This window comes from Chiloscyllium plagiosum, unplaced genomic scaffold (genome assembly GCF_037043375.1).
Source record: "Chiloscyllium plagiosum isolate Xiang-an unplaced genomic scaffold, Cpla_swu_hap1 HiC_scaffold_38, whole genome shotgun sequence".
Classification (NCBI taxonomy): domain Eukaryota; kingdom Metazoa; phylum Chordata; class Chondrichthyes; order Orectolobiformes; family Hemiscylliidae; genus Chiloscyllium; species Chiloscyllium plagiosum.
Genome location: NW_028270176.1, coordinates 24546778 through 24574558, shown reverse-complemented (window position 1 = coordinate 24574558; position 27781 = coordinate 24546778). Strand labels below are relative to the sequence as shown.

Below are 27781 nucleotides of genomic sequence, written 5' to 3'. Positions count from 1 at the left end.
TGCAGGTGCTGGAGATCAGAGTGAAGCCTCAATCCTGATGAAGGGCATATACCCAAAAGGTTGATTCTCCTGCTCCTCGGATGCCACCTCACCTGATGTGCTTTTCCAGTACCTCATCTGTGATGACCGATGATACAAATACCTCAGTAAGGGGCCCAGCAATCACTTCACTCGCTTCCCACAGAGTTCTTGTGTACACTTGGTCAGGTCCTGTGGATGTATCCACCTTTATGTATTTTAAGATCTCTGCTGTCAGGAATTATACCACTGCTGCACACACCTCCCCATTGGTAACACAAGTCACAGTCCCTCTGACCTATCATGCTGGCAAACACAATTTGTCTGATCTACCAGTGAAGGGGACAGAGGCTCAGATATCCCAGTTCCCAGACAGCATGCTAGTCCTCTTGCCTTGATATTCCTCGGATGCCCATAGACATTCTGACAGGTCACAGACACACATTAGACTGCACACTAACTGTGCATTTGAGCAGAAGGCAGTGATGTCTGTGACAATGCTATGGCCTTACATTTTTGTCAATTTTGTCAATTCTTTCTTAATGAAGAAAGGTTGAGAGAGAGGTGTTGAGCAGTCTACTCAGGACCACTAGAGTAAACAGCTTGTGAGGCCTTGGAGTTTTCCCTAAAGTTGAAACAATAGAAGCACCCTGAATGGGTGGGGCCATCTCCCACAGAACCAGGATGTTTAGTTTTAATTTTTCAGCAGCAGTTGTTGGGGTTTTACAGCTGGATGTGAAAGCTATAGTCCCCCTCTCGGTTATAGCTGAAAGCTGGGGAATATATTCTGCTGCTAGAATGGTATGTGAAATAAACTGTATTACTGAATTTGCCTTTGTGAAGGGTGTCTTCATAAGATATTACTGAAATCAGAACAGTTACTGTTTCATAGTTCAATAATCTAGTTTTCTCTTAGGTCTTCCAGTAGAGTTAAGTTATTTGAATTTCTTCTGTCTTTTGTTGTATTTGAACAATAATGTATGAAGAAGGTGTGTGTTGCTTCAAATCTGATAGTTTGATCAAATTGCATCAAGAATGTAATGCCTGGCACGTGCCTTCAAAATAAGAAAATGTCAGAGTCTATGCTATCTTCTTAATATATTTTGAGGGGTCTTAGTGTGGTTCATAACAAATTAAAGCTGTTTTTGAAATCAAACGTCGAGCTCTATGTTGTGCTTAGGATTGCTGGACTCAAAGGTGGTGGGTGGTAAGTGTTGGCATTCATTTTGTTTCAGTCTGACAATTGGTTGAACAGGATGTGTCTTGTGTAATAATAGCTCTTTCAGACACTAAGAGGTTTTTGGGTGTAGAAGAAGTCACTTTGGGAATTTTACAGAAAGTAAACAAGGCAAAATATTCGGAGTTGGCAAACAAGTTGGAGTTGGAGTTTCCTCTGTCCGTGAGGAAAGGGGAGGCAATTGTGGCAAGCACACAGCATTCCCAATTGTCAAGGATGCCATTGGAATGTATGGAAATGGATAAAATTCAGTTGAAAATGAAGCAGGTGGTGACCTTGCATAGGGTGTGTTTATGGGATGTTACTGTATTGGAACAATTACTGTTTTATAGTTAATCTACTATTATGTTCAGTTTTCTAACAGAGTTAAAGTGTTACTAATTCTTATTCTTTTTGTTTGTATTTTCAACTGCAGGATAAGAATAACATGAAATATATTTAACTATACAGAATTCTTGAAGGGTTGAACAGGTGAAATGTTAGGAGGATGCTACCCTTCATGGGAGAGCTGAGGAGTAGCGGGCATAGGCTCAGAATAAAGGGGAGCCAATTACAGACTGAGATGAGGAAGAATTTCTTTTCTCAGAGCATTGAGAGTGGTTGGAACTCCTTGCCTCAAAGAGCTGTGGGCTCAGTATCCTTGTGTATATTTAAGACTGAGACAGGTAGATTCTTGATCAGTCGGAGTATCAAAGGTCACAGGGAAAGGACAGGAATGTGGACGTAAGAGATGTTGGGTCAAGCATGGTCTTACTGAATAGGTGAGCTAGCTCAAGGGGCTGAATGGTCTACTCCTGTTCCTGTTTCTTCTGGTCTAACTTAGTGCCATCAGATATTTTGGAGGCGTTGCAATTGGTCACTTCATTCAATTCATTGATGTAGATTGCGAAGGGTTGTGGCCCTAACCCTAACCTTTCCCAATCCCCATTAGGAGCAGTACGCCATCCAGAGAATGATTCATTTCTTCCTATTCCCTGCTTTCTGTCTGGACACCAACTTGAAGGGGTCTGGCAGGGGGAGGGGTTGGGGTTGGTGGGTGGTGTTTAAAATTAGGACCTGCTTTCAAATATAAAGATGAACAGTTTCTGTTACCTGAAAAGTCCATAGTCACTGTGTCTGAATCTAATTTTATTTCAATTCATTTCAGACCGCTGACCCTACTGTGCACATTTGGAGTTCTTCCTGATAAGTTAGAATTGAGTGATGTCCTTTAACCAGTTTAGGGCATCAGGAGACCCTGTTACCAATGTCTGGACAAGCAGGACTGACTTTCCTTAACCTCCCATCAAATTTCCTATCCTTCAATTTAACTGTGTATAGATAGGAAAGGATGAGAAGGATATGGAGCAAGTGCAAGAAAATAGGGTTAGCATGGATGGACATTTTGGTTGATGTGGATCAGTTTAGACCAAAGGGCGTGTCTCCATGCTGTTGGACTCTATGACTTGTTCCCCATCAGACTGTTTGTGTGTGTATGTGTCTGCATGCATCATGGAATTTGAGAATATGCTTTTTAGCGCCTTAAATAAATTTTGTCCTTTCCTTGGGACAAGTGTCATTAAGTGTCATGAAACTCACTGATGTAGTTCTGATAAACTCAATGAGATCTGTGTGGCATGTGCTTCAAGGCTTTATTGAAAAATATTGAAGTCACTGCAACTGGCAAAAAAAACACTTACAATAAAAATGAAGTTAAAAGTCATGCAACATCAGGTTCAAGTCGAATAGGTTTATCTGGAAGGAGAAGTTTTCAGAGCACGCCTCCCTGAGGCGTTGGGTTGGTTGGTCCGGGTGTCCCAGAGGTGACACCCAACCACCCTGTAGCTCAACATTTCAATTCCACCTCCCACTCCATCAAGGATATGCAGGTCTTTGGACTCCTCCATCGTCAGACCACAGCGAAACGACGATTGGAGGAAGAACGCCTCATCTTCCGGCTAGGAACCCTCCAACCACAAGGGATGAACTCGGATTTCACCAGTTTCCTCATTTCCCCTCCCCCCAGCCTGTCTCAGTCAAATCCATCAAATTCAGCACCGCCTTCCTAACCTGCAATCTTCTTCCCGACCTCTCCGCCCCCACCCCAGTCTGACCTATCACCCTCACCTTGACCTCTTTCCACCTATCACATTTCCGACGCCCCTCCCCCAAGTCCCTCCTCCCTATCTTTTATCTTAGCCTGCTGGACCAATTTTCCTCATTCCTGAAGAAGGGCTAATGCCCGAAACGTCGATTCTCCTGTTCCCTAGATGCTGCCTGACCTGCTGCGCTTTTCCAGCAACACATTTCCCACATGGATTCAATTCCCACCTTGGACGACTGTCTGTGTGGAGTTTGCACATGCTCCCTGTGTCTGTGTGGATTTCCTCCAGGTGTCCCGGTCTCCTCCCACAATCCAATGCTGTGCAGGTTAAGTGAATTGGCCATACTAAATTGCCCATAGTGTTAGATACATTAGTCAGAGGTGAATATAGGGGAATGGGTCTGGGTGGATTGCTCTTTGGAGGGTCGGTGTGGACTTGTTGGGCCGAATGGCCTGTTTCCATTCTGTAGGAAATCTAATCTATAACATTTAAAGAACGGTTCATATATTTAGTTTTTCCATTGGTAGGCACATTAGCATGGAAATATAAATACTTCACATTAACAATGAGGATAATAAATGACAAAAATACCAAATATTCTGGATCTACTGCAAAATTATGGCATATCTGTTAATGAATAGAACACACAGTCATGAGGATAAATTAATGTCTTCAAAAAGCATTGACATGACTTTAAAAGGTGACAAAAAATGATAGTTATTCAGGATGAATTTTGGTAAAGGGAGAGAATGAATAAAAAGTAATGAATTTATGTGAAAATGGCTGTGAGACGTACATGGCTTTGCACAGTTCTGCCTGTATTGTTTCAGGATATGGAGGCGGTGAGAGGGCACAATAAAAAGAGTTAAAACACAATCCCCGCTCTGGGAGGTTATATTCTTCACTTTGTCATGTTTACATATGTGCTGGGAACATGAAGGTTTCCAAAATTAGAACAGGTTTTGATAAAATTGGTTCATATCTTCCATTTGCAGAAAGGAACAAAATGTGAAGCCTTCAATATTAGAGAATCACAAGCTCAGTGAATTGTAATTTCAGCTGAAGTGTCTTCAGGCAGAGAATCCAGAGCTGAATGTCACGGGGACATGTCAAAATCAGTGGGACATATATATTTGAGGGGAAGCTCAATAATCAAAGATTGGAGGAAGGAGTGGAAGGGTAGCTCGATAGTTTTGAGTATCAGACACTGTCAGTGATAGACTGGAATGTAAAAGGTTAGATTCTCTGTATATGTCTCTGTAGGTGTCTCTAAATTCCATCATGTTTACCCACGTACATTAATTGGTGAGCAGAAACAACACAAAATTTGATGATAAGATTTACTTAATCAGCTTCAGAATTACTGTAAATGGATACTTGACTCCGTTTTTTATTTCCTGTCGGATCCTACTTTGAGTCACAGCATAGATAAACGTGTTTGTGCAGGAACTGAGAAGTTTCAACATGGTCCCTGCGTTACTAGCCACATTTACTGGGTCAGCCCAACTTGTCACAATAATTGAGTTGTTGATATTGAAGTACATCATCATAATCAGTTCTGTCAGCCACAAAAGGATAAAGTTCCCTGACAAACAGAAAAGTAAAATCATTGATTTCCTCCGACTCTCCATCTCTGGATCTTCATGTTTCTCAGCCTTGCCGTGACCACGGAGCTTCCTCCGGGCTCTACTCGATATTAAAACATGTCTGATGGTCAGCACATTAAGCACCAAAATCAGACAGAAAGCCAGCAGTGGGGTTGAAATATTGTGGAACCAGAAGAATACCAGCCACCCAACAAGAGTGTAAAATTCTTGACTTTGTGTACAACCAACAGGCATATATAATTCATAGGATTCATAAGTGAAGTAGTAGGGGATGTTAGTCACCAAACTCAATATACACACGGTTCCTATCACCACCCTTGCAGTTGTGACAGTGGAATATTTGAGTTTGAACTGCTGGCAACAAATAGAAACAAAGCGATCAAAAGTGAAAGCGACTGTTAACCAGACAGAGCAATCAAGGGTCACATATGTCATCACTTCTTGAAGGATACAAGGGACAGTGTGGGGCATGTAGGTGTATAATGCATCAAAGATGAATGACATTACCACACTAAAGAAGATGACAAGTAAATCTGTTGCTGCCATTGCTACAAGATAGCTGGTGATACATTTGTTCAGCCCACATCTTCCTCGGGCAAGAATGATAACCGTCACTAAATTTCCTTGGAGAAACAAACATCAAAAAAACATATGGACAGGTTATTATCTGAATAATAATTACAGTATGCCAATATAACAAATATTAGGCAAGCATCATTGAAAGAGAGTAGTGATGTGTTAATTTTTCTAGGTACTAATCTTTCCAGTTCTCTGCACCAAATTGGAGTGTAAAGAGAGTGTGAGTCTTTGTTATTTCCCATCACAAATAAGATAAAAGAGCATTGATCACTTTCAGCATTCAGGAGGCTCTTTGTTCATTTTGGAGAGCTGAGTTCCTTCTTTAATCAGTACAATTGCAAAGAATGCATTTAGGAAATACGAAGGGACAATTGTTAGGCCAGAACGAGCAATTTGATCATGATAATAAAAATTGCAATTAAATAAAGCACAAGTGCATTTCTTTGTGACTTTGACACATTTAAAGGTAATCTGTGGGGAAATAAACCTATCCACTCCACCCTCCTCTCTGACCTATTGCTCTATCAGCTACCTTCCCCCAGCCCCACCTCCTTCCCATTTATCTCTCCACCCCGAGGCTCCCAGCCTCATTCCTGATGAATGGCTTATGCCCGAAACTTCGATTTTCCTGCTCCTTGGGTGCTGCCTGACCTGCTGTGCTTTTCCAGCACCATCCTAATCTTGACTCTAATCTCCAGCATCTGCAGTCCTTACTTTCACCATTTAAGTTTGATCAATTTGTCTCATTTATAAAAAAAGAAATGTTATTTGAAATGTGAGAATGTGTTACTCCAGGATGCAAGCACTCAATGTCTGACCCGTGTCAGTTATAATGTGATCAATTTCTCATGCAATGGAAACCCAATTGTAAAACACAGAGGAAGAGTTGGGGAGTATGAGTCCTGTCAGTGATGCTGTAGAATGGCCAAGTAACTCATAAATCACTCATTATTAAACATCAATTCCTTCAGAGTTACAAACTGATCAACGATGCTCCTTTCAAAGAAGCATCACACTGAGATATGTGATGACAGGGAGGTGAACACCTCTGTTACTTAAACCCAAACACCCTGAAAAGCTCATCTTGCCTCGTAATCTGTTAAAATATGAGTGACAGAGAACTTCCAAATTCCACTATTTTAAGAAAATAGCATCTTTTTTTAACTCTAGGAGTGAACAGTAAACAACAACTATTCACAACAATAAGCCTCCTTTCTCTTAACTTCTTACCCCAAATGGCCTCCAACTCTTTAACAGTATGTTGTTCCAATAAGACATTTATTAAAATTACATCAATTGAATTTCAAAACCACACAGCCGCTGTCTTCTTCTGTCTTCCCTCTTCCAGCTGATAATCTTTGCGAGTCATCTTCCCTCTTTTTAGTGTGAGCATGTTTCATATGAAAAGTTACCTTTGATAGAGAGGGTTTCCTAATTTCTTGGAGAGCATGACGTTCAATCTCCAGGTGTTCCTGTCTCGATGGCAGTTGCTCTCTCTCCCATTTTCAAACTGTCCACACTTTTATACAGCCCCCTCAAACATCGTCTCATCTCATTGCTTCGACATTGGCAAAACAATAAATTCAATTGGATTTTAGAACCTGGGGGCATAATTTAAACTGATTGCTTAAATTTGAATTATTGTCCAAACAGCAACCAAAACTCAGGGGTGTCTTTCACAGCCAAATGTTACATATATTCAATTTCCTAGTGTGCTCTGGGACTGCCATCTAGTCATGTACACAGTTGCTTGCAATCTCTCAGTTCATAACAACAGTCACACTCTCTTAAAGGTACAGGACACACCTTCAACTTCATAACACCTCCCCTGTTCAGAATAAAAAATGAAAAGATGATTGTTTTTCTAACTTTAGTTCCACTACAATGAAATACATAGGTCATTCGTCTAAGTTATACCTTTCAGATTAATTTCTGTACATTGGAAATTATCTACACTCTCTTTAAATCCACAATAATGCATCTGCTGTCACAATTTTATGAACTGCAACATGTACGATTTGCACGTGTCTGTTTCTCTGATACACGTAAGTGCTTGAATAACTCCATGACAATTTCAGCTTTCCTTTTGTCCCGCGTTAAACCCAATGCTAACCTATTTCCTAATTCTGAAAGTATGTCTTTCCTCTGTCTTTCTTAACTTTCTTGGCAAATTTGGGAAGCGTCCTCAAACCCCAGAACCTCTTGAGCAATCTTAAGAGCCATTTCCCTCACTTTTATTTTAACCAAACACAAGCAACTGAAATTAAACAATTTATAACCTACATTTTATTTGAAGATTTTATTTGAGGACACCAATTCACAAATGTTTAAATCTTCTGGGACATTTCATATCTCAAACCTGTTCAAATCTCAGACAGGATCTGTCTCAACCTGTCCAAATTTATCCAAATATTTGACCGGAGCCCCAAACTGTTATGACACAGTGGTGAACCTCTTTGTTAATTAAACCCAAACACCCTGGAGAGCTCATCTTGCCTCGTAATCTGTTAAAATCTGAGTGATAGAGAACTCCCAAATTCCACAATTTCAAGAAAATGAAATCAATTTATTATTCAACTCTAAAAGTGAACTTTAAATGCAGACAGTTTCAACTTTAAATCACAATTATTCACAACTATAAGTCCCCCACCATTCTCTTCATTGCTCACCCCTATCAGCCTCCAACTCTGTAACAATATGCTGTTTTAATAAGACACATAAAAATTGCATCAATTTAATTTCAAAACCGCACAGCCACTGTCTTTTGTCTTCCGGTCTAGTATCTCTCTCGGTTATCTTCTTTCTATTTACTGCGAGTATGTTTCATACTAAAAGGTACCTTAGACAGAAGGTTTTCTAATTTCTTGGAGAGCAAGATGTTAGACCTCCAGGCATTCTTGTCTCGATGGCAGTTGCTCTCTCTCCCATTTTCAAACAGTCCACACTTTTATATATACCCCGCACCACACATCAGATCATCTCATTGCTTTGAGGTTGGCAAAACAATAAATTCAATTTGTTTTAGAATCTGGTGGTATAATTTAAACTGATTGATTAAATTTGAATTATTGTCCAATAGCATCCAAAACTCAGGTATGTATTTCACAGCCAAATGTTACATATTTTCTATTTTCCAGTATGTCCTGGGACTGCCATCTAGTCTTATACACAGGTGCTTGTAATCTCTCAGTTCATAACCACATTCACTCTCTCTTAAAGATACAGTACACACCTTCAAATTCATAACATCTCCCCCTTTAAGAAAATAATGGACCATCATAATGAAAAGTCGGCTTCTGTTTTGCTAATGTTAATTCCATTACAATGAAATACATAGGTCATTAATCTAAGTTTACCTTTCAGACTAATTTGTGCACATATAAATGACATTGGAATTTACCTACACTCTCTTTAAATCCACAATAACGCATCTGCTGTCACAATTTTATGAACTGCAACATGTACGATTTGCACGTGTCTGTTTCTCTGATACACGTAAGTGCTTGAACAACTCCATTACAATTTCAGCTTTCCTTTTGTCCCAGGTTAAACCCACTGCTAACCTATTTACTAATTCTATGTCCTTCCCCTGTCTTTCTAAACTTTCTTGGCAAATTTGGGAAGCAACTTCAAATCCCAGAACCTCCACCCTCTTGAGCAATCTTAAGAGCAACTTCCCTCACTTTTATTTGAACCAAACACAAGTAACTAAAATTAAACAAAGTTTTCACCTACATTTTAATTAAAGATCTAGGGCTCTGATGCGCAAATGTTTAACTCTTATGGGACATTTCGTATCTCAAATCTGTTCAAATCTGATAAGTCTCAGACTGGATCTGTCTAAACCTGTTCAAATCTATCCAGATGTTCAACCTGATCCTCCAAACTGTTATGACACGGAGGTGAATCCCTCGGTTAATTGAACCCAACACCCAGGAAATCTCGCCTCATCTCGTAATCTTTTAAAATCCGAGTGATAGAGAACTCCCAAATTCCACAATTTCAAGAAAATGAAATCAAATTATTTTTCAACTCTAAAAGTGAACTTTAAATAACAACTATTTGCAACTATAAGCCCCCCACTCTCTGAGTTACTCACCCCCATCGGCCTCCAACTCTGCAACAGTATGCTGTTCCAAGAAGACACTTACAAAAATTATATCAATTTAATATCAAAATGACACAGTCTCTGTATTCTTCTGTCTTCTCTCTTCCAGCTGAAGATGTCTCTGGGTCATCATCTTTCTATTTACTGCGAATATGTTTCATACTAAAATGTATCTTTGATTGAGAGTTTTTCCTAATTTCTTGGAGAGCAAGTTGTTACATCTCCAGCTGTTTCTGCCTTGGTGGCAGTTGCTCTCTCTCCAAAGTTGAAACTGTCTGCATTTTTATACCCCCAACATCGCATTGTCTCATTGGTTTGATATTAGAAAATCAATAAATACAGACACGAAAAGGTTTTAGTATACTGGGGCATAATTTAAACTGATGGGTTAAGTTGGAAATGTGGTCAAAGCAGCAACCAAAACTCAGGTATCTCTTTCATGGCCAAATGTTAGATATTTTTGATTTTCCAGTGCAGTTTGGGACTGCCATCTAGTCATACACACAATTGCTTGTAATCTCTCAGTTCAGAACAGCGTTACCTCTCTCTTAAAAGTACAATACACACCTCCAACTTCATAACATTTGTATCCAGCTAATTCTCAAAATAATTTGATCGAGAATTACACTCTAATTCTGAGCATTCACCAAGTATAACACTGTAGAGTTTTAGCTCTCCGTGGTGCACCATGTGACAAATGGCACATTTATTTTCCCTGTTATAAGTTGTGTGTTATAGAGTCATAGAGTCCTACATTACGGAGAAAGGCCCTTTGGCCCAAACTGGCCCATGCTGACCAAAATGTCTATCCAGGCTAACCACATGGCCCATATCCTTCTACACCTTTCCTATCCATGTATGCGTCCAAATGCCTTTTCAATGTTGTTAATGAAACAGCCTCAATCACTTCTGCGGGCAGCTCATTCCACATGCGTTCCACCCTCTGTTAGAAAGTTGTTCTGACTGCTCTTACGATTTCTTTACCTTCACTTGTAGGAAGTGACTCTCCAGTCCATATCCGACATTACAGCAATATTGCTCTCAGAACACTCTCACTTAATGAACTGGAGATACTAGCAATGTGAGCAGCAATAAAACGTAAATTGTCATTGGAAGTTAATTTGCTGGAGCTATGAAAGAAAGATGTAATAAATAACATGGAGAGAACACCTTTAATGAATCTACAAACACCGCTGTGTTCTTCCTGTACACAGTGAGGCTCAATTTTAAATGTATGAGAACTCACCAAGAATTCCGAGGGGTGCAATGATACAACGGAATATGTATGTAGTGGCAAATAGAACTCTTATCCTCTCCACGTTTGACATTGTCGTTTTCTAAGAAAGCTGATGGCTGATCCCTGTTGGAATTAAAGGCTCCAATTCACCGGTAACTGCTGACTGTTCTGAATCTTATATACCTCTTCATACTTTATGAAACTGCATTTGTTTTGATCTCAATTCCCAGGACAAATTTAGCTCCAGTCCTTTTAGCAAATTGCCTACAGAACTACACCAGACTCTCTTCATCCCATGGGATGCACTCCCGAGATTAATTCAGTCCAAGGTGTACGCTGATGCTTGCCATTCCCAGATGGCTATCTCCTGCTCATCCTGTAATGGAGTTGGAGGAGCTGAAACTGCACTGCATCATGTAATAGTCACTTGGATGCCAGAATTCATTTCACCTTGACATTATCACAGATCTCACTGTGTAAGCAGTTCCAAAGACTCACAGCACTCTGAGAGAAGGAATGCTTTCTCATTACAATCCGAAATCAGCACCCCACAATTCTGCTGCTCTTTCTGATTTGAGACACTCCCATGTGGGAAACATCCTCTCAAGCAGTTACCCTCCCAAGACCCTAAAGAAAACATGATGTCTCAATGAGATCACCTCTCATACTGAGAGTAGTGATGTGTTAATTTCATACTGATCTCACCGTAGGTGGCAGAAATGGCGGAGGTTAATGCACTATATCTACTTGGGGTTTGAGGAAATGGAGGAGATGTTCTGAAGGGCATTGTTGATAATGTGAGAGTGGAAATTGTGGTCCTTGAAATAGGAGGCCATCTGGGATGTCCTGGAGTGGAATTGCTCCTCCTGTGAGCAGATATAGCTGAGGCGGAGAAATTAGAAGTAAGGGATGGCATTTTTACAGGAGGGAGGGTGGGAGGAGGTGTAGTCAAGATCGCTTGGGAGGCAGTGTGTTTGAATAGATGCCTGTGTTGATTCGATTGCCAAAGTCAGAGATGGAGTGGTCCAGGAAAGTGAGGGAGGTGTCGAAGATGGTTCAGGTGAACTTGAGGTCAGGGTTAAAGGTGTTGGTGAAGTTGATGAACTGTTTAACCTCCTCGTGGGAGAATGAGGTAGTGCCAACACAGTCATTGATGTAGGGGCAGAAATGGTGGGTGATGGTAATGGTTTTAAGTGAGGGAGACAGAGAGCCAGGCATAGCTGGGGCCCCTGCTGGTGCCAGTAGCTATGCCTCTGGTTTGGAGGAAGTGGAAGGATTCAATAGATCCTGAGGGTCAGGATCAGTTCCGCAAACCGATATGGGTGTGTCGGTGAAGTGGGACTGGTTGGGTTGGCAGGGGAGGAGCAACGCCACTCCAGGACATCACAGATGGCCTCCTATTTCAAGGACCACAATTTTCCATCCCACGTGATCAACAATGCACTCCACTACATCTCCTCCACTTCCTGCACCTCCGCCCTGGAACCACACCCCTCCAACCACAACAAGGACAGAACCCCTCTGGTCCTCACCTTCCAACCCACGAATTTCCAGATACAGCGCATGATTCTCTGCCATTTCGGTGACCTACAGTCAGACCCCACAACCAGAGATATATTTCTCTCCCCACTCCTATCTGCGTTCCAACAAGAACATTCCCTCTGCGACTGCCCCGTTCGGTCCACACTCCCCACCAATCCACTCTCCACACACAGCACCTTCCTTGCCACTGCACGAGGTGTAACACCTGTGTAAACTTCTCCCCTCTCACCTCTGTCCAAGGCCCGAAGGGATCGTTTCACATCTGGCAGGGATTTCCTTGCATATCCACCTACCTCATCTACAGTGTCCGTTACTCTCCATGTGGTTCCCTCTACATCGGGGAGACAGAATGCAGAACCAGCTCCACTGCACAATCCAAACCACTCGACACCTGGAGGAAGAACGCCTTGGGACACTTCATCCGCATGACATCAACATCGACGTCACCAGTTTCCAAATCTCCCCTCCCCCCACCTCATCCCAAATCAACCCTCCAAACCAGCATCGCCCTTTTGTTCTGTCTTACCTGGCCATCTTCCTTCCCACCTATTCACTGCACTCTCCCAACTGACCAATCACAATCATAATCCACCAATCTCGTTCCCAGCTACCTTCCCTCTGCCCCACCCCTACCCTCCTGTTTATCTCTCTGCCCTCTTTCACCCCCCCCCCCCGACTTTCCTGATGAAGGGTTCTTGCCCGAAACATCAATTCTCCTGCTCCTCGGATGCTGCTTGACCTGCAGTGCTTTTCCAGCTCCACTCTCTCAACTCTGACCTCCAGCACCTGCAGTCCTCACTTTATCCTCGTGCTCAAAACAATGACTCTCCTGCTCCTCGGATGCTGCCTGACCTGCTGTGCTTTTCCAGCGCTACCCTTTTTGGCTTTGAGTTAAAACATTTCCTCCCCCAATGACTATTGTACAGAATAGAGACATCTCCCTTCTCATAATCTAATGCTTTGTGCATTGGTCACGTTATGGGATCTCTCTATCCAAGGCTCGGATGCCCTTTCCAGAGTCTGGGCCCCAGGAGCACACGCACTGTGTTCCAAAATGGTTGAACCAGGGTTTTTTTATTGCTGCAGCAAACTCTCCTCCTCATCTTGATCTTAATAACTTCAGACCATTTAGTTACCATTTCTTTTGAACTTTCTCTTTCTGCCTGAGTATTTGGCGTTAGTAATCTGAGGACACAGAATCCTGCACCTCTTGGAATTGACAAAGTTCTCAGCTTTTCAGTATCTCGGGTACCACAGATCAATCAGGTTTGTTCCAAATTTGGTGTCTTCACCCTTCACAGTTTGGAAATATGTTTGATCCTGTCTCTTCACTCAGTGAAGCAACCTCCCTCCCTATGAGAAAGAATAATTCCAATGTCTCCATACTTTCCACATCAACTGAAGTCCCTCATCCCTGGTATCACTCAGTCAAGTCACTCTAATGGCAAGTCACAGGGTAAATTGCAATGCACTGTTTTGAATTATAAACTGAAATGACAGTTGGACTGATAACAATGGAAATAGAAGTTTTGTGCAACTATGCTCATGTCCTTTTAGAAACAGTGAGGGGGAGAATCTGAGACTGTGGAGAGACAATCCAATTTTCTTCAAATGGTTCCACTCAAACCATAACCATTTTAAGAGAATAAGGGAAGTACAGAAAGACCTTTGCTGGAGCAGTGCACACTTTTCTCAACAGAGGTCGCAGTGATTGCTCCCATGTGAATAAATGGTGGGTATGTCCCAGTTGTAGTATTTAATGTCAAAGAGATTGTGACTTATTTTTTGGAAAAGTGTGTTCTGATCCTAACTGTGTTGCCATTAAATCCCGTCTGAAACCTGAGAATCAGAGAGAATGAATGATGTTTAAAATTGCATTTTACACTATTTATTTATTTATTTGGTAATGAAATGCGTTTTTAAAACTTTGTCATTCATTTTCATTAATGATGGAGGAATGTAGACTACCACAAATTTTCCGTTTTTAGGAAAGGATATCTGAAGTTGGAATGTAGTAACTGAAACAGAAGTCCAAGGATGTTTTCACCTTGAAAATAAAGTGCTCCTCAATGTTTGAGCCGTGTGAGACAATGTGGCTTTTTGAGGCGGGAAAATGGAGAATTAAAGACAGAGTGCACAAAGCATATTTGGATATGAGGAAATGGTCTAAGTTCCTAAACAGAAGCAGAAAATGCATCTCTCCCTGTCTCGTTCACTGTCCCCATGGTGAATGATGTAAAAATTTTAAATATGCTTAAATTAAAAAAAACTAAAGCCAAACTTCCAGTCCTCTTGATCAATTCTCATCCTCAATGATCATCAATTGAGAAATAGCAGCATGCCATCATTGCAATAAAATAAATGTGCTATGGGAAATTACAATTTCATTTCCATTTTTTGGTCTGGACCTTTGATCATTTTAATTCTGTTTACTCACTGTACACCCATCTACCTCTCATACCATGTGGCTTTAACCCCTTTTGTGATTATGACCATCTTCCTCATGATTGACTCTGCGTGTTTTAGGTGGACAGTTTACGCTGCACAGAAACAGATGAGAAAGCCTTTTCTTCTCAGCGTTTCTTTCTAAAAGTAATTGTGTTCCATTCAACAGATTTATTTCTGTTGCTGATGCAACTTGGTGTGAATTGCTGTGGCCTTGAGCAGCAGTCCATCAGGTAAAGTGGGAGGTTGGTTGCCTCATTGGAATTTTATAAGTTTATACATTCTGTGGTGGCATGTATAAAACTGAGACATGATAATTTGTGCTACCTTTACAGTTAAGTTTTGACAGTGTCCTTGTAATTAAAACAGACTCAGTTGTTCTTCAAACAGACATCTCATCATTGCTGTGATTATGTAAAATTGTCAAATTAATGATACCATTAACTGAGGAGTGAGCAATGTTTGTTTTATATCTGTGTCCTGTGTGGTATCTAGTGGACTTAAGAAATGAGTAATGTACAATCCTATGGTTTTGGACAAGCAACAATAGATTTTTCTTTGTTTGGAAACTAATAAAATGAACAAAACATGTACACCACGAATTGAGTATTAAAATAGAGGGATAATCAGGTAGTAAATGTGATTATGATACATCTCACATGTCTCCGAATTTAACTTCAAAATCTTCACGGGATCTACATATTTCATTTATCTCAGTGAGAGTTAGAAATTCTTCACTTCTCCCAACCTGCCCATGAAACAACCTCCAAAGAGATCCTTCTTCATTCTGCACCTCATTGACATTGTTGGATTGGGGTGTACAAAGTTAAAAATCACACAACACCAGGTTATAGTCCAACAGGTTTAATTGGAAGCACACTAGCTTTCAGAATGACGTTCCTTCATCAGGTGGTAGTGGAAGGCTCAATCCTAACACACAGAATTTTTGGAAAAAATTTACAGTGTGATATAACTGAAATTATATATTGAAAAATTGATTGTCTGTTAAGCCTTTCATCTGTTGGAATACAGTGATAGCTTCACTTCTTTCATGTGTAAATCACAAAACCTTTTTTTAAAAAAGTTGCATTCTCGGGTTAGCTGTTAACAATGGTGATAGCTAGACATATGTTGAAGGTGTTGGCCTCCTGTGTTCTCTGTCTATGCCATGATTGATTCTAATCTAAAAAGTGAGATAACGGAGTTTTACATGAATTCATGCAGTTTTTGAGCAAAGTACAATGTAACCCTGCAAGTACAAATTCACCCCATAAAATATATGTGTGCAAAATATAGGGTAGAACATTTAGGATTGAGCTGAGGAGAAATGTCTTTGTCTGTCTGTGTGTGTACGTATCTGTCTGGGTTGGGGGTTGTGAGTGTGAGAAAGTGTATGTGTGTATGTATAGTGAGTGCAGAGTGTCTTAAGTCTGTGATGGGGTGCATGTGTAAGTGTGTGTCTGTAAGGGTGTGTGTGGGTGTCTGTGTGCGGTAATGTGTGTCCGAGTGTATGTGTGTATGAGAGAGTGTGTGTGTGTAGGAGTATCTGTGTGTGTGTGTGTATAGTGCAATGGTGGTCACCTGTAATGTGACATGAACCCAAGGTCCTGGTTGAGGCCCTCCCTATGGGTACCAAATTTGCATTGGCACATAGCCTGGTGAGAGGTGGGTGGGTGAACTGTGGGACGATGCAGAGAAAATCCAGTGTGAATTGAACAGTTTGAGTGGGCTGTTACATGCATAGCAGATGCAGTACAATGTGAGGTTATCCATTTTGGGAGAAAAAACAGGAAAGCAGAATTTTAGCTGAATAATGATAGTTTGGAAAAGGGAAAGATGCAACAAGGCCTGGGTGTCCTTGTCCACCAGTTGCTGTGAGTAAGCATTGCAGGTGCAGCAAGTAAATGGTACGTTGGCCTTCAAAGTGGGAGGACAGGAGTACGGAGCTGTAATTGTACACGGTATTGGTGAGATCACCCCTGGAGTATTGTACGCAGTTTGAGTCGCCCTGTTTGAGGAAGGATGTTCTGGTGATGGAAAGAGTGCAGCAAAGCTTTCCCAGCCTGATTCGTGAATGGAAGGACTGATGTACGAGGAGAGGTTGGATCAGTGATGGGTACGTTTCCTGGAGTTTTGAAGAATGAGGGCAAATCTCACAGAAACCTTAGAAATACTAACCATTCTGCACATCGTAGAGGCTGGAAGGGCGTTCCTGAAAGCAGGGGATTGGAGAACTAGGGGTGATACTCCAAGGATATAGGGTAGAACACTTAGGAGTGAGCTGAGGAGAAATGTCTTCACCCTGAGTGCGGTGAGCCTGCAGAACTCTGCCACAGAAACAGCCAAAACATTGAATGTTTTCAAGAAAGAGTTGGAAGTAGGTCTTGGGCCGAAAGATATCGAAAGTCCCTTGGGGAAAGCAGGAGCAGGCTATTGAGGGGGATGAAGCAGCCATGATCCTACTGAATGGCAGAGCAGGATCGACAGGCTGAATGGCCAAATCCTGCTCCTATTTCTATGCTTTGTGGGTAATGGCAGTTTCCAGATGTGCAACTTGAGACTCTGGGAGAAGTAGCAGGGTGCCCCAGCGCTGGGCACGGGGAGGGGAGGGAAGTGCCAGGAGAGCACAGGAATGGTCCACCACTGGTGAACAGTGTGGGGGTATGGTGCCAAGGGCCTTCACTGGGAGCCAGCATCCTTTTCCCCTGGGGGTTGGTGAGGAAGGTTTTCGGAAAGACGGGAGGCCAGATTGAGAGGGGCAGAGAGAGGAAGAGTGATCACATTTTGCCATAAGTTGAAGTTACCTTGGGCTAGTATCCACTGGATACCCTCCCAGAAAATATATGCCATCTCTCTGGTCAATGGTTCCTGTCTTCAACCCCACCTCCATCTGATCGCTCCCGTGTTTTGTTGGGGAAAAAGACTGAGATAGTTAATGGGCTATTCAGTCGTGGAACCTTCACTGCTGGTTCAGATCCTGGATGTTATTCCACACGGAGACAGTCTCCTTTACCAGGAGGGAAAGCAGCTGGTTCAAGACAAGAGGAGGACCATCACTTTCTTAGGGGCAAGGGGAATGTTGGAGAGTAAACATGGGCCTTGCCTGTGGCATTCACTGAGGTTTCCATCCACACAGTGAACACAGGCTGGAACGGTGTGCCAAATGTTCATTCAGGATCTTTCAAAGCCCCAGCTGATGGGAGAAAGATTTTAAGGGGTTGGGGTGGGGTTCCCTGCAGTTTGTATTCACAGTCTAGTGGGTCTGGGTGTGTTATGAATGGCCTAACCTGTGATCTCAATCCCGATGTGTGTCATTACATGTGATTAATGTGAGAGTGATTAAAGGCTGTCTCCTCTCCACCTTCTGCATCTCTCATCCTGTTGCTTTCTTATCTCCAAACCTGATGGCATCCCATTGTCCAGTCTCTGTGAGATCCAGGGTCATTCAGCTCAATTCTTACTCCACCCAATGTGGAAGAAATAAGTGCTGCTCTAGGGTGGCCCTCAATCAATTTCCCTGTGGGTTTTCCAGAATCTTGGGGTGACTTAGGAATCCAAACTCTGTCTGATGGTCCAGCAGTTCCCACTCTCATATCTCCCTGTAGTGCCTCATTTCCCACTTCACATCACTTCATGGAGTAGTCATATTGCTAATCCTACAACGTTCGCAATCAGCCACACCCCTCACAATCTCTGAAACCTCCTCCAGTCCCTAGATCTCTCCAGATCTCTGTAACCTCCTCCAGCACCTACACACCTCCCTATCCCTGTAACCACCTCCAGCCCCAAAACCTCTACCTATTCTGTGTCCTCCTCCAAAGCCTACCTACCCCTGTAACCTCCTCAAGCCCCTTAACCTGTCCCTATCTCTGTAATCTCCTCCAGCCACTACATCCTTCCCTATCTCTGTAATCTCGCCAGCCCCTACACGGCTCGCTATCCCTGTAACCTCCACCAGCCCCACATCCCTCCCTATCACAGTAACCCCCTCAAGCCCCTACACCCTCCCTATCTCTGTAACCTCCTCCAGCCCCTACACCCCCTCCCTATCGCTGTAAACCCCCTACAGCCACTACACCCCTCCCTATCTCTATAAACCCCTCCAGCCCCTACACCCCCTCCCTATCTCTGTAATCCGCTCCAGCACCTACACCCCCTCCCTATCTCTGTAACCCCCTCCAGCCCCTACACCCCTCCCTATATCTGTGTCCCCCTCCAGCTCCTACACCCCTCCCTATCTCTGTGATCCGCTCCAGCCCCTACACCCCCTCCCTATCTCTGTGATCCGCTCCAGCCCCTACACCCCCTCCCTATCTCTGTAACCCCCTCCTGCCCCTACATCCCTCCCTATCTCTGTAAACCCCTCCAGCCCCTACACCCCCTCCCTATCTCTGTAAGCCCCTCCAGCCCCTACACCCCCTCCCTATCTCTGTAACCCCCTCCAGCCCCTACACCCCCTCCCTATCTCTGTAACCCCCTCCAGCCCCTACACCCCCTCCCTATCTCTGTAACCTCCTCCAGCCTCTACACCCCTCTCTATCTCTGAAACCTCCTCCAACGGCTACATCCCATCACTGTACCTTCCGACAGCCCCTGCTGCCGTCCCTGTCTCTGTAAACTCCTCCAGCCCCTGCACCTATCCATATTTCAGTAACATCCTCCAGCCCCAACATCCCTCCCTATCTCTGTGACCTCCTCCAACCCCAACACTGCTACCTATCTTTGTAACCTCTTCCAGCCCCTACACCCTTCCTTATCCAAGTAACCTTCTCCAGCTCATACACCCCTTCGTATCCCCATAACCTCCTCCAGCCCCTACACCCCTCCATATCTCTGTAACCTCCTCCAGCCCCGACACTCCACCCGATCTCTGTAACCCCCTCCAGGCCCCTACACCCCTCTCTATCTCTGTGACCTCTTCCAGCCCCTACACCCCTTGCTATTCATGTAACCTCCTCCAGCTCCTACATTCCTCCCTATCTCTGTAACCTCCTACAGCCCCTTGACCCCCCCCATCTCTACAACCTTCTCCAGCCTCTGTCCTCTCCCCATCTCTGTAACATCTTTCAGCACCTACACTCTTCCCTCTCTCTGTAACTTCCTCCAGCTGCTGCTCCCCTTCCTATCTCTGTAACCTCCTCCAGCCCCTGCATCCCTCCTTATCTCAGTAACCTCCTCCAGCCCCTGCTCCCCTCCCTGGCTTTGTAACATACTCAAGCCTTTACTATGCTCATTTCGCTCTAATATGCTGCAGCCCCTGAATCACTCCACATTTCGTAAACTTCCTATAACCTCCTGGAACCCTCTTTATCTTACATTTTGAGATGTTCCCTCTGAAGAGAGACTAGTAATTTATTGGATTTGAAGATAAGTTCAGGATATGGCTGCGATGTTTGCTCAGTGCCTGGTGACAGAGGCAGATGGGGTTTGGGGTTCTGAATGGCTAATACCAGACTGTATCAGCCTCCGACTGACCATAACCACAAACTGCCCACTGTGCACCATTTCAGACGCACAGGTGACTGGTAAGTGCTGACACAGCAGACAGAGGTAACTAAGTAGCACATTAACACAGGCCACATGAGGAGGGCCAAATGCTGTAGATGTGAGCACTTGCTGTAGTATGTGAATCTGTACCTGGAGAGACACTTCATGATACCTTGATGCCAAGAGGTAGGCTATGAAGCGAGGTTATACAAATTAAGTCAGTTTTTTCTGAAGTTTCGAGGGTTCATGAGTGATTTGATCAAAGTGTTCAAGATATTAAAGAGAAAAGACAGGATAGCTGAAGATAAATGATTTTAACAGATTGGGGGATTCTTATCTAACTGGATATAGTCTATGGATTAGGGTTAGAGCATTCAGGTGAGATTTTAGGAAGGACATCCACACACAAAGGGTTCGAAGATGTTTGGAACTTCCTTTGACAAACAGCTGTGGATCTAGGATTATTTGTCAATTTCAAATTTGAGGCACAGAAATATTTGTTCAGCAAACGGTCAAATTCAGGTCGATGGAGTTAGGCTACAAATTAGTCGTGAACTCATTGAATGGTGGAACAGGCTCAAGGGGGTGAATGGCCTCCTCCTATTCCTGTACGGTTATGTTCCTGTCATGGCCACACCGACTATATAGTGTTCGAGGGCTTTCACTAAATATATAGTGAAGGACATGTGCCAGTCTGTGAATATTCCCTGACGAACACTCATATTGTCAGTCGAACTCTCATTGCCAAGCCCCATCCCTCACTGAGACAGAAGCATGTTCCACACAAGGACACTCAATACACACGTGATTCAGGACTGTGTAATACACATGTCACATTTAAGTGTATTATACATTGGACAAAGTACAAACTGTTCACAAGGCCTTGAGTTACAGAGTCCAACGCATCAAGAAATGTTCTTGGAACACAGTTCAGGTTCGAATCCTCACTGGGAGGAGTATATTCTGTTCATAGGGAAACTTTATACACTGTCTGACTCCTCAGTGGGAGCCAAACATTCTGTACATCAGGGGCAGCTCGTGCAGAGGCAGACCTGAACATGGGATACATAGACACACACGCAGACACAGTCTGTGGAAACATGCTGACGTAAGGGGAACCTTGTTACCCGACACTGGGAGGGACACACATTTTATGGAATGAGACATGTCAGGATGTCCAATTCTTCTCAGCGAGAGATGGATAAAGGTGAAATCACCATCATCCCACCAGATCACAGGGCTGCTCTCTCCCAAGAGAGAGATGATGGGTAGTGGTTTAAACTGAGGGTCACTACACCTCAGGTGAGAGGGGAGGTGGAGAAAGACAGTCCTTCATGGTAACCTCAGCTGATGCAGGAGTTGATACGATACATTGGCACAGTTTATCAGAGACTGAGACCACTGGAGAGACAGAGAAATGGTGCAGACAAAGTTAAAAGGCAGTACAACTTCAGAGTTGGCATAATGTCATCATCAGATTAATGATCATAGACCTCTGTCCCATGAATAGAAAATGTACTTTCCTGACTATGGGGAGAATCGGTGTTGGAATGTGAAGTGGGATTGGATACCAGTTTATGAAATTGCAGATTTTTCTATGATTTAGCTGGTTTGAGAATGAATTTGAATGAGTATTTCAGTGCATTCCTCAGTTCCTCTCTGAATTTAGTCTGAGTTACCACGTAAATACATGTGTTGGTGCAGGTGCTGAGAATCTGCAGCATTTCTCCCAATGATTCAATGCTGTATCCTGTCTTTGTGTAGGAGGAATCATAATGATCAGGAGCAATTCTCCGATAAAGGTTAAACACAACATATATCATCCATAACAGCATGAAATTGGCAGATAGACTGAAGAGTAAAATGATGGATTTTCTCCGGTTCTCCATCTCTGGGTCCTTGTGATTTTCTCCACTGCTGGTACCCCGAAGTGCCATGTGGACTCGACTGGTCACTAAAATAGATCTCACTGTCAGAGCGTTAAGCAGCAGAATCAGAACAAATGGGAGACATGGAGTTAAAGTCAGGTGAAGCAGTTCATATCCAGACCATATTGGGGAAGTGTAGAAGCTTGGTTTAAAATCACAATACCAAGGAACATTATCAATGATATAGTCAGGTTCATATGTGAAATACCAGGGCAACGCCTCTAAACAGCTCAGCATACTCACTGTTCCAACAACCACAGCTGCCATTTTCTGTGTGCAATATTTTGTTTTCAGCTTCTGACAACAAATGGCAAGAAATCGATCAAAGGTGAAAGCGACTGTGAGCCAAACAGAGGCACCAGTGGTTGCAAACATTAGGGAAAGGATGAGGCTACATATTGGAGTAATAGCTAGGAATGTTTCTCCAAAATACATTGGAATAGTCCAGTTCAATATGACATCAAAGATAACAACCAGGAGATCAGCCATTGCCATTCCCACCAGATAGTGAGTAATACATTTAGAGAGACCACATCTTCCTTGACTCAGGATGACAATTGCAACCAGGTTAACTGGAAAAGAGATAAAGCCAATAAATTCAAGTCTGGATTTGGAATAAATTCAGCAGTTTGACAAGATCAAGCATGAGACCTTTAGCATTGTTGCCTCATCAAATAGTGAAAACATATTCAAAAAACAAAATCAGGAATTGCTGGAAAGATGTAGCACATCTGGCATAATTTGTGGGGAGAAAACGGTATGACATTTTGGTCCAGTGACCCTTCTTCACAACAGACTTGAAACATTAGTCTGCTTTCTCTCCACAGATGCTGCCAGACCTACTGAGTTTTTCTAGCACTTTCTGATTTTGTTTCTGATTTTCAGCATCCACATTTCTTGGTTTTTCTGTTTAGTGAAAAGATATTCATTGACCTGTGCCGCTCTTTGTCACAAAGAAATGTTAAAAAAAATTTTGAATAATTCATTGACAGATCAGGAGAAAAATTGAATCAAGTCTGCACTGGATTCACTAAAAGTGTTGAGGGAAAGTGCCACATGAAAAGGGGTCATGACCTTTATAGAATGGGAATCTGCTGATATAACATCTATTTAAACTCTATAATGATGCTGCAGATGACTTGGGGACTTTGGGAATCACAAAAGTTTTGTTGCTCTGGGATAATGAAGTATCCAGAACCTGAGTAAAAACAAAACAAAAGGAAATAGCTGACGAAATAGAAGTGAGTTTGAGGTTTCAGTGTTGCAATAGGCATCCCAAAACTGAGCCAGTGATTGCAAATGTCAGGGAGACAAGAAAAAAGATCTGGACAAACTGCTGGAAGCAAGAGTAGATGATTTGTTAAAGTATCCAAACTGAAGCAACAGAAGATTCATTTCAGTTTGAAAGTTTGGCTGAGAATCAGCCATTTTTGAGAGAATGTAGGCTAATACAACCCAACTTTGATTGAGATGACTAGGACGGCAGAAAACCTTACTGGACACATCAGTGTTTGATCAATTTGCCGATTAGATTCCCTACAATGTGGAAACAGGCCCTTCGGCCCAACAAATCCATACCGACCCTCTGTAGAGTAACCTACCCAGACCCATTTCCCTCTGAATGATGCACCTAACACTATGGGCAATTTAGCATGGCCAATTCACCTGACCTGCACATTTTAGGACTGAGGGAGGAACCCCACGCAGACACGGGGAGAATGTGCAAACTCCACACAGACAGTCACCCGAGGCTGGAATCGAACCTGGGACCCTGTTGCTGTGAGGCAGCAGTGCTAACCACTGAGCCACCATGCCGCACTTCACAGACTTTTTAAATTTAAGTTAAAGATACTAATTAAATAATCAAATTTTTGTTAAATACATGGATTTTAAAGTAGAACATCTCATAATTTATTAAAGAAAACTCACCAAAGCATACTCAGCTCCTGATAATGAAAAATAGTCCCCTTATACAATAAATCTCTTAAAGTTTGCAAAACTTTTCGTTCTATCACCTTTGCATTTTCCCTTAATTATAATTATACTGAAAGTGTCACAATTTCATTTGGCCATGATTTTACTGATGGCAATACTGTACATATCAGATCTGAAAGGGAAACCTGACTTGATAGATCACAAGATTTATTTCTGCAGTTTTTCTTAGTGGTGCTCAGTTACAGAAAGTTTGTTGTTGAGATTGTAGCATTCTTTATCACAATAACATTACAGGAAAGGAGCAAACATCTCTATGCCAAAACAAACAGCAAAAAAGAATGTTTCGATCCATTTCCTTGCAATATCCTTAACAATACTCAATCCCAGTGATGTTTGATTTCAACCTTAAGTTTCTTATGAAAGTGACTTTTTACGGTTGGTCTGGAGATTTGTTTTCCAGTTCTGGGATCCCAGATTCATTTTCAGTTCTGAAATCTACTCTGACAAACTCAAAATTTGGAGATTTTACAAGTCAACAAATTTATTTTCCTCTCAGATGAAACTGTGCTTCTGGACCCAAATTGTATACTGCTGAAATCAAACTACTACAGGCCCCAATAATTTGATTTTTGTTTCTGCCTGTCAAAATAAAGTAAAGTCACCACAGTCCAAACAGACCATGGGGCTGCTCTCTCATGAGAGGGAGGTGACTGGTGGTGGTTTACACCACAGGCGAAGGGAGAGGAGAGAAGAATCCTTCATAGTAACCTCAGCCAGTGCAGGGGTTGATCTCATGTTGCCTGCATCACGATGCATCACAAACCAGGTATCCAGCCAACTGAGCTGGCAAATCCCAAAGTCAGAAAAATCAACATAGTAAATACTCTGAAAATTAACTCCATTGTGTCTTGCAAGGCACTCAGCCTAACTCTTAATGCTGCTGGAAATAAAGTATGTATTTCAATTTTCCAAGTGAACTTCTGACATTTAAAGAAAATAATCTTCTCAGACCAGAGACTACAAATCTATTTACTGCTACTTTAAATTCAGAATTCCCAAATGATGTTTCCATGCGATAAACACTCTGTCTCATTTGTAATACAGTTAGAACTCTCTCAGGCCTTGCATCTTTTTAAATTTAGATTACTTACAGTGTGGAAACAGGCCCTTCGGCCCAACAAGTCCACACTGACCCTCCAAAGAGCAACCCATCCTGAACAATTCCACCACACCTAACACTACGGGCAATTTAGCATGGCCAATTCACCTAACCAGCACATCTCTGGACTTTGGGAGGAAACCGGAGCATCCGGAGGAAACCCACGCAGACACGGGGAGAACGTGCAAACTCCACACAAACAGTTGCCCGAGATGGGAATTGAACCCAGGTCTCTGGCGCTGTGAGGTGGCAGTGCTAACCACTGTGCCACTGTGCCACCCCGCTGTTTGTTTATTTAAACCTCCCCTTTCATGACTATTTCACTGTTGCTCCTTACTAAATCTTTTTGGCACTGTCATTAATTGCTTCCTGCTGTCTCTGTACAAATTCAAGGCATTGTTAATCTGCTGCATTTTTATCTGTTCACTAGCTCTGTGTTCATTAATTACATTCTTGGTGTCAGTTTGTTCAAAGGTACAGCCTCTGTGAATATCAGAATGTTTCTACACATCGCTCAACACTCCACTTGTTCAGCGACCCTTTTGTGCGTGATGCTGTGATTGTACACAGTCTATTAGCTTGTACTCTGCGTTGTGGCCACAGCAATTTTGGTTTGAATCTGGGGTTGGCATGATGGCTCAGTGGTTAGCACTGCTGTCTCAGTACCAGGGGCCTGGGCTCAATTCCAGCCTCAGGCGATGGTCTGTGTGTGGTTTGCATATTCTCCCCGAGTCTAGTAGGTTCCTCTAGGTACAAGGCTACCCCCCACAGTGTAAAGATATGCAGGTTCGGTGGATTTGCCATGCTAAATTGTGCGTAGTGCTCAGCGATGTGTAAATTAGGTAGATTAACCGTGGCAAATGCAATGTAACAGGGATAGGGCAGGAGGGTCAGTCTGTATGGAGGCTGTTTTGAAAGTCGATGTGGACTTGTTGGGCTGACTGGCCTGTTTTTACTCTGCAGAGATTCTATGACACTGCTGCCATCATGGGTTGGACATATATGATTGTCTCCTCTACAGACAACTCAGAAGAGTGGAAAATCCTCCCGTGTGGGCAGGAATAAGTGCAATGCTCGATGATGCCGTTGTTCAATAAATGATACACCAACGTCACCACTGCCATTTATAGATGACAGATACACAGACTCATTTATAATTCCAGCAGCTGTGGTGCACACTGATGCAATGTCCCAAAAATGGACATCCAAGTTGTCACAATACAAACAGCAAATGAGTAGTGAAGGAAGAAAAGACTATTGGTTCAGTATAGGTGTTAATGGTAGAATAAAGGTCAGCTCTGACTGAAGACAAGAACATGAAATCAAGATGGAGATGGGGGCAAGAATGGTCATGAATGAGGCCAGATTATAGTCTGAAGATTCAACAGCTTTTGATGGTCTGGTTCCTCCTCTTGGCACAACGACCTGATTCCAATACATCCAGAACAGAGAATAATCCAGTAAATAACTGTTCCAGGATCAGGTCAACAATAACCATTACAAATGTGAGACAGTTATTGTGTCATGGAGGCCTCCAGCACAGAGACAGGCCCTGTGGCCCAAATTGGTCCATGCTGACCAAAATGTCCATGCACGCTAACCCCATTTCCCAGTACTTGACCCATATCCTTCCCAACCTTTCCTCTCCCATGTATTTGTTCAAAAGCCTTTTAAATGTTGTTAATGTAACTGCCTCAGCCACTTCCTCTGGCACCCATTCCATATGTTTATCGACCTCTGTGTAAACAAAGCTGTACTTCAGTCTCTTGCAAAGACAGAAACTGAGGAGATTCCACAAACAATTAAAAAACACAAAACAGTCTGAAATAATGTTAAGTACAGCAGCAAAACATTGACCATTGTACTAACGACTTACCAGTGATTCCAACAGCCGCACACACAGGGAAGTAAATAGCCTGTATATAAAAGATGACTAAATATCCCATTTCTGTGAAAAGCAGCTTCTGTGTTCCAAGGGCCCAATGCACTGACACACTCTCTAATTCAAGGGTTTATGGTGGGTTCTTATATACAGGGGACAGCTCTCCACTGACATGGTTATCCCCTGAGCATTGTTATTCATCACATTCATGTGAACAAACAGCACTCAGTTAAAGTCATAACTTGCTGAATACAAAGTAAACATTACAATGTCGAGGATATTTCCGTAATTAAATATCTGTTGGGAACAAACTCCAATACTGTGCTCTTATAGGAAGGGTTTCGCTTACAGTTTTGCCTCGATGTATTAACCATGGTCCTTTCTGTGCATTCCATTCTGATGTTACTGGTTTCTGTGCAGTTTACACTGAATCTGAGGACATAAGCAGGTGTATTTCACTCTGCTGCTGAAGTTTTCCCTGCTAAGATATGAACTTTGATTCTCCAACACGATGAATTTAGTGACCATGTGTA

At 42.6% G+C, this 27781-nt stretch overlaps 2 protein-coding genes across 2 annotated transcripts; both read right to left on the bottom strand.

The window, feature by feature from the left end:
• Positions 1-4679: 4679 nt before the first annotated feature.
• On the bottom strand, positions 4680-5492 carry LOC148139332 (putative G protein-coupled receptor 139). The gene has a single exon (XM_087980844.1). The coding sequence runs from the start codon at positions 5490-5492 to the stop codon at positions 4680-4682; it is 813 nt and encodes a 270-aa protein (XP_087836970.1).
• A 12324-nt stretch (positions 5493-17816) lies between these two features.
• Positions 17817-27312, bottom strand: LOC148139331 (putative G protein-coupled receptor 139). The gene is made up of 3 exons (XM_087980843.1): positions 27243-27312; positions 21954-22844; positions 17817-17851 (listed from the first exon to the last, which is right to left on the bottom strand). The coding sequence occupies exons 1-3, from the start codon at positions 27310-27312 to the stop codon at positions 17817-17819; spliced, it is 996 nt and encodes a 331-aa protein (XP_087836969.1).
• Between the last annotated feature and the right edge of the window lie 469 nt (positions 27313-27781).

Excerpts from the sequence above, each read along its gene's own strand:
- LOC148139331 (XM_087980843.1), bottom strand. The coding sequence starts at position 27,312 with ATGGGATATTTAGTCATCTTTTATATACAGGCTATTTACTTCCCTGTG. Across the intron at positions 22,845-27,242 it reads TGCGGCTGTTGGAATCACTG|TTAACCTGGTTGCAATTGTC; the intron begins GTAAGTCGTTAG and ends TCTCTTTTCCAG. Across the intron at positions 17,852-21,953 it reads ATTCAAATTCATTCTCAAAC|TGTGGAATAACATCCAGGAT; the intron begins CAGCTAAATCAT and ends AGACTGTCTCCG.
- LOC148139332 (XM_087980844.1), bottom strand. The coding sequence starts at position 5,492 with ATGGCAGCAACAGATTTACTTGTCATCTTCTTTAGTGTGGTAATGTCA.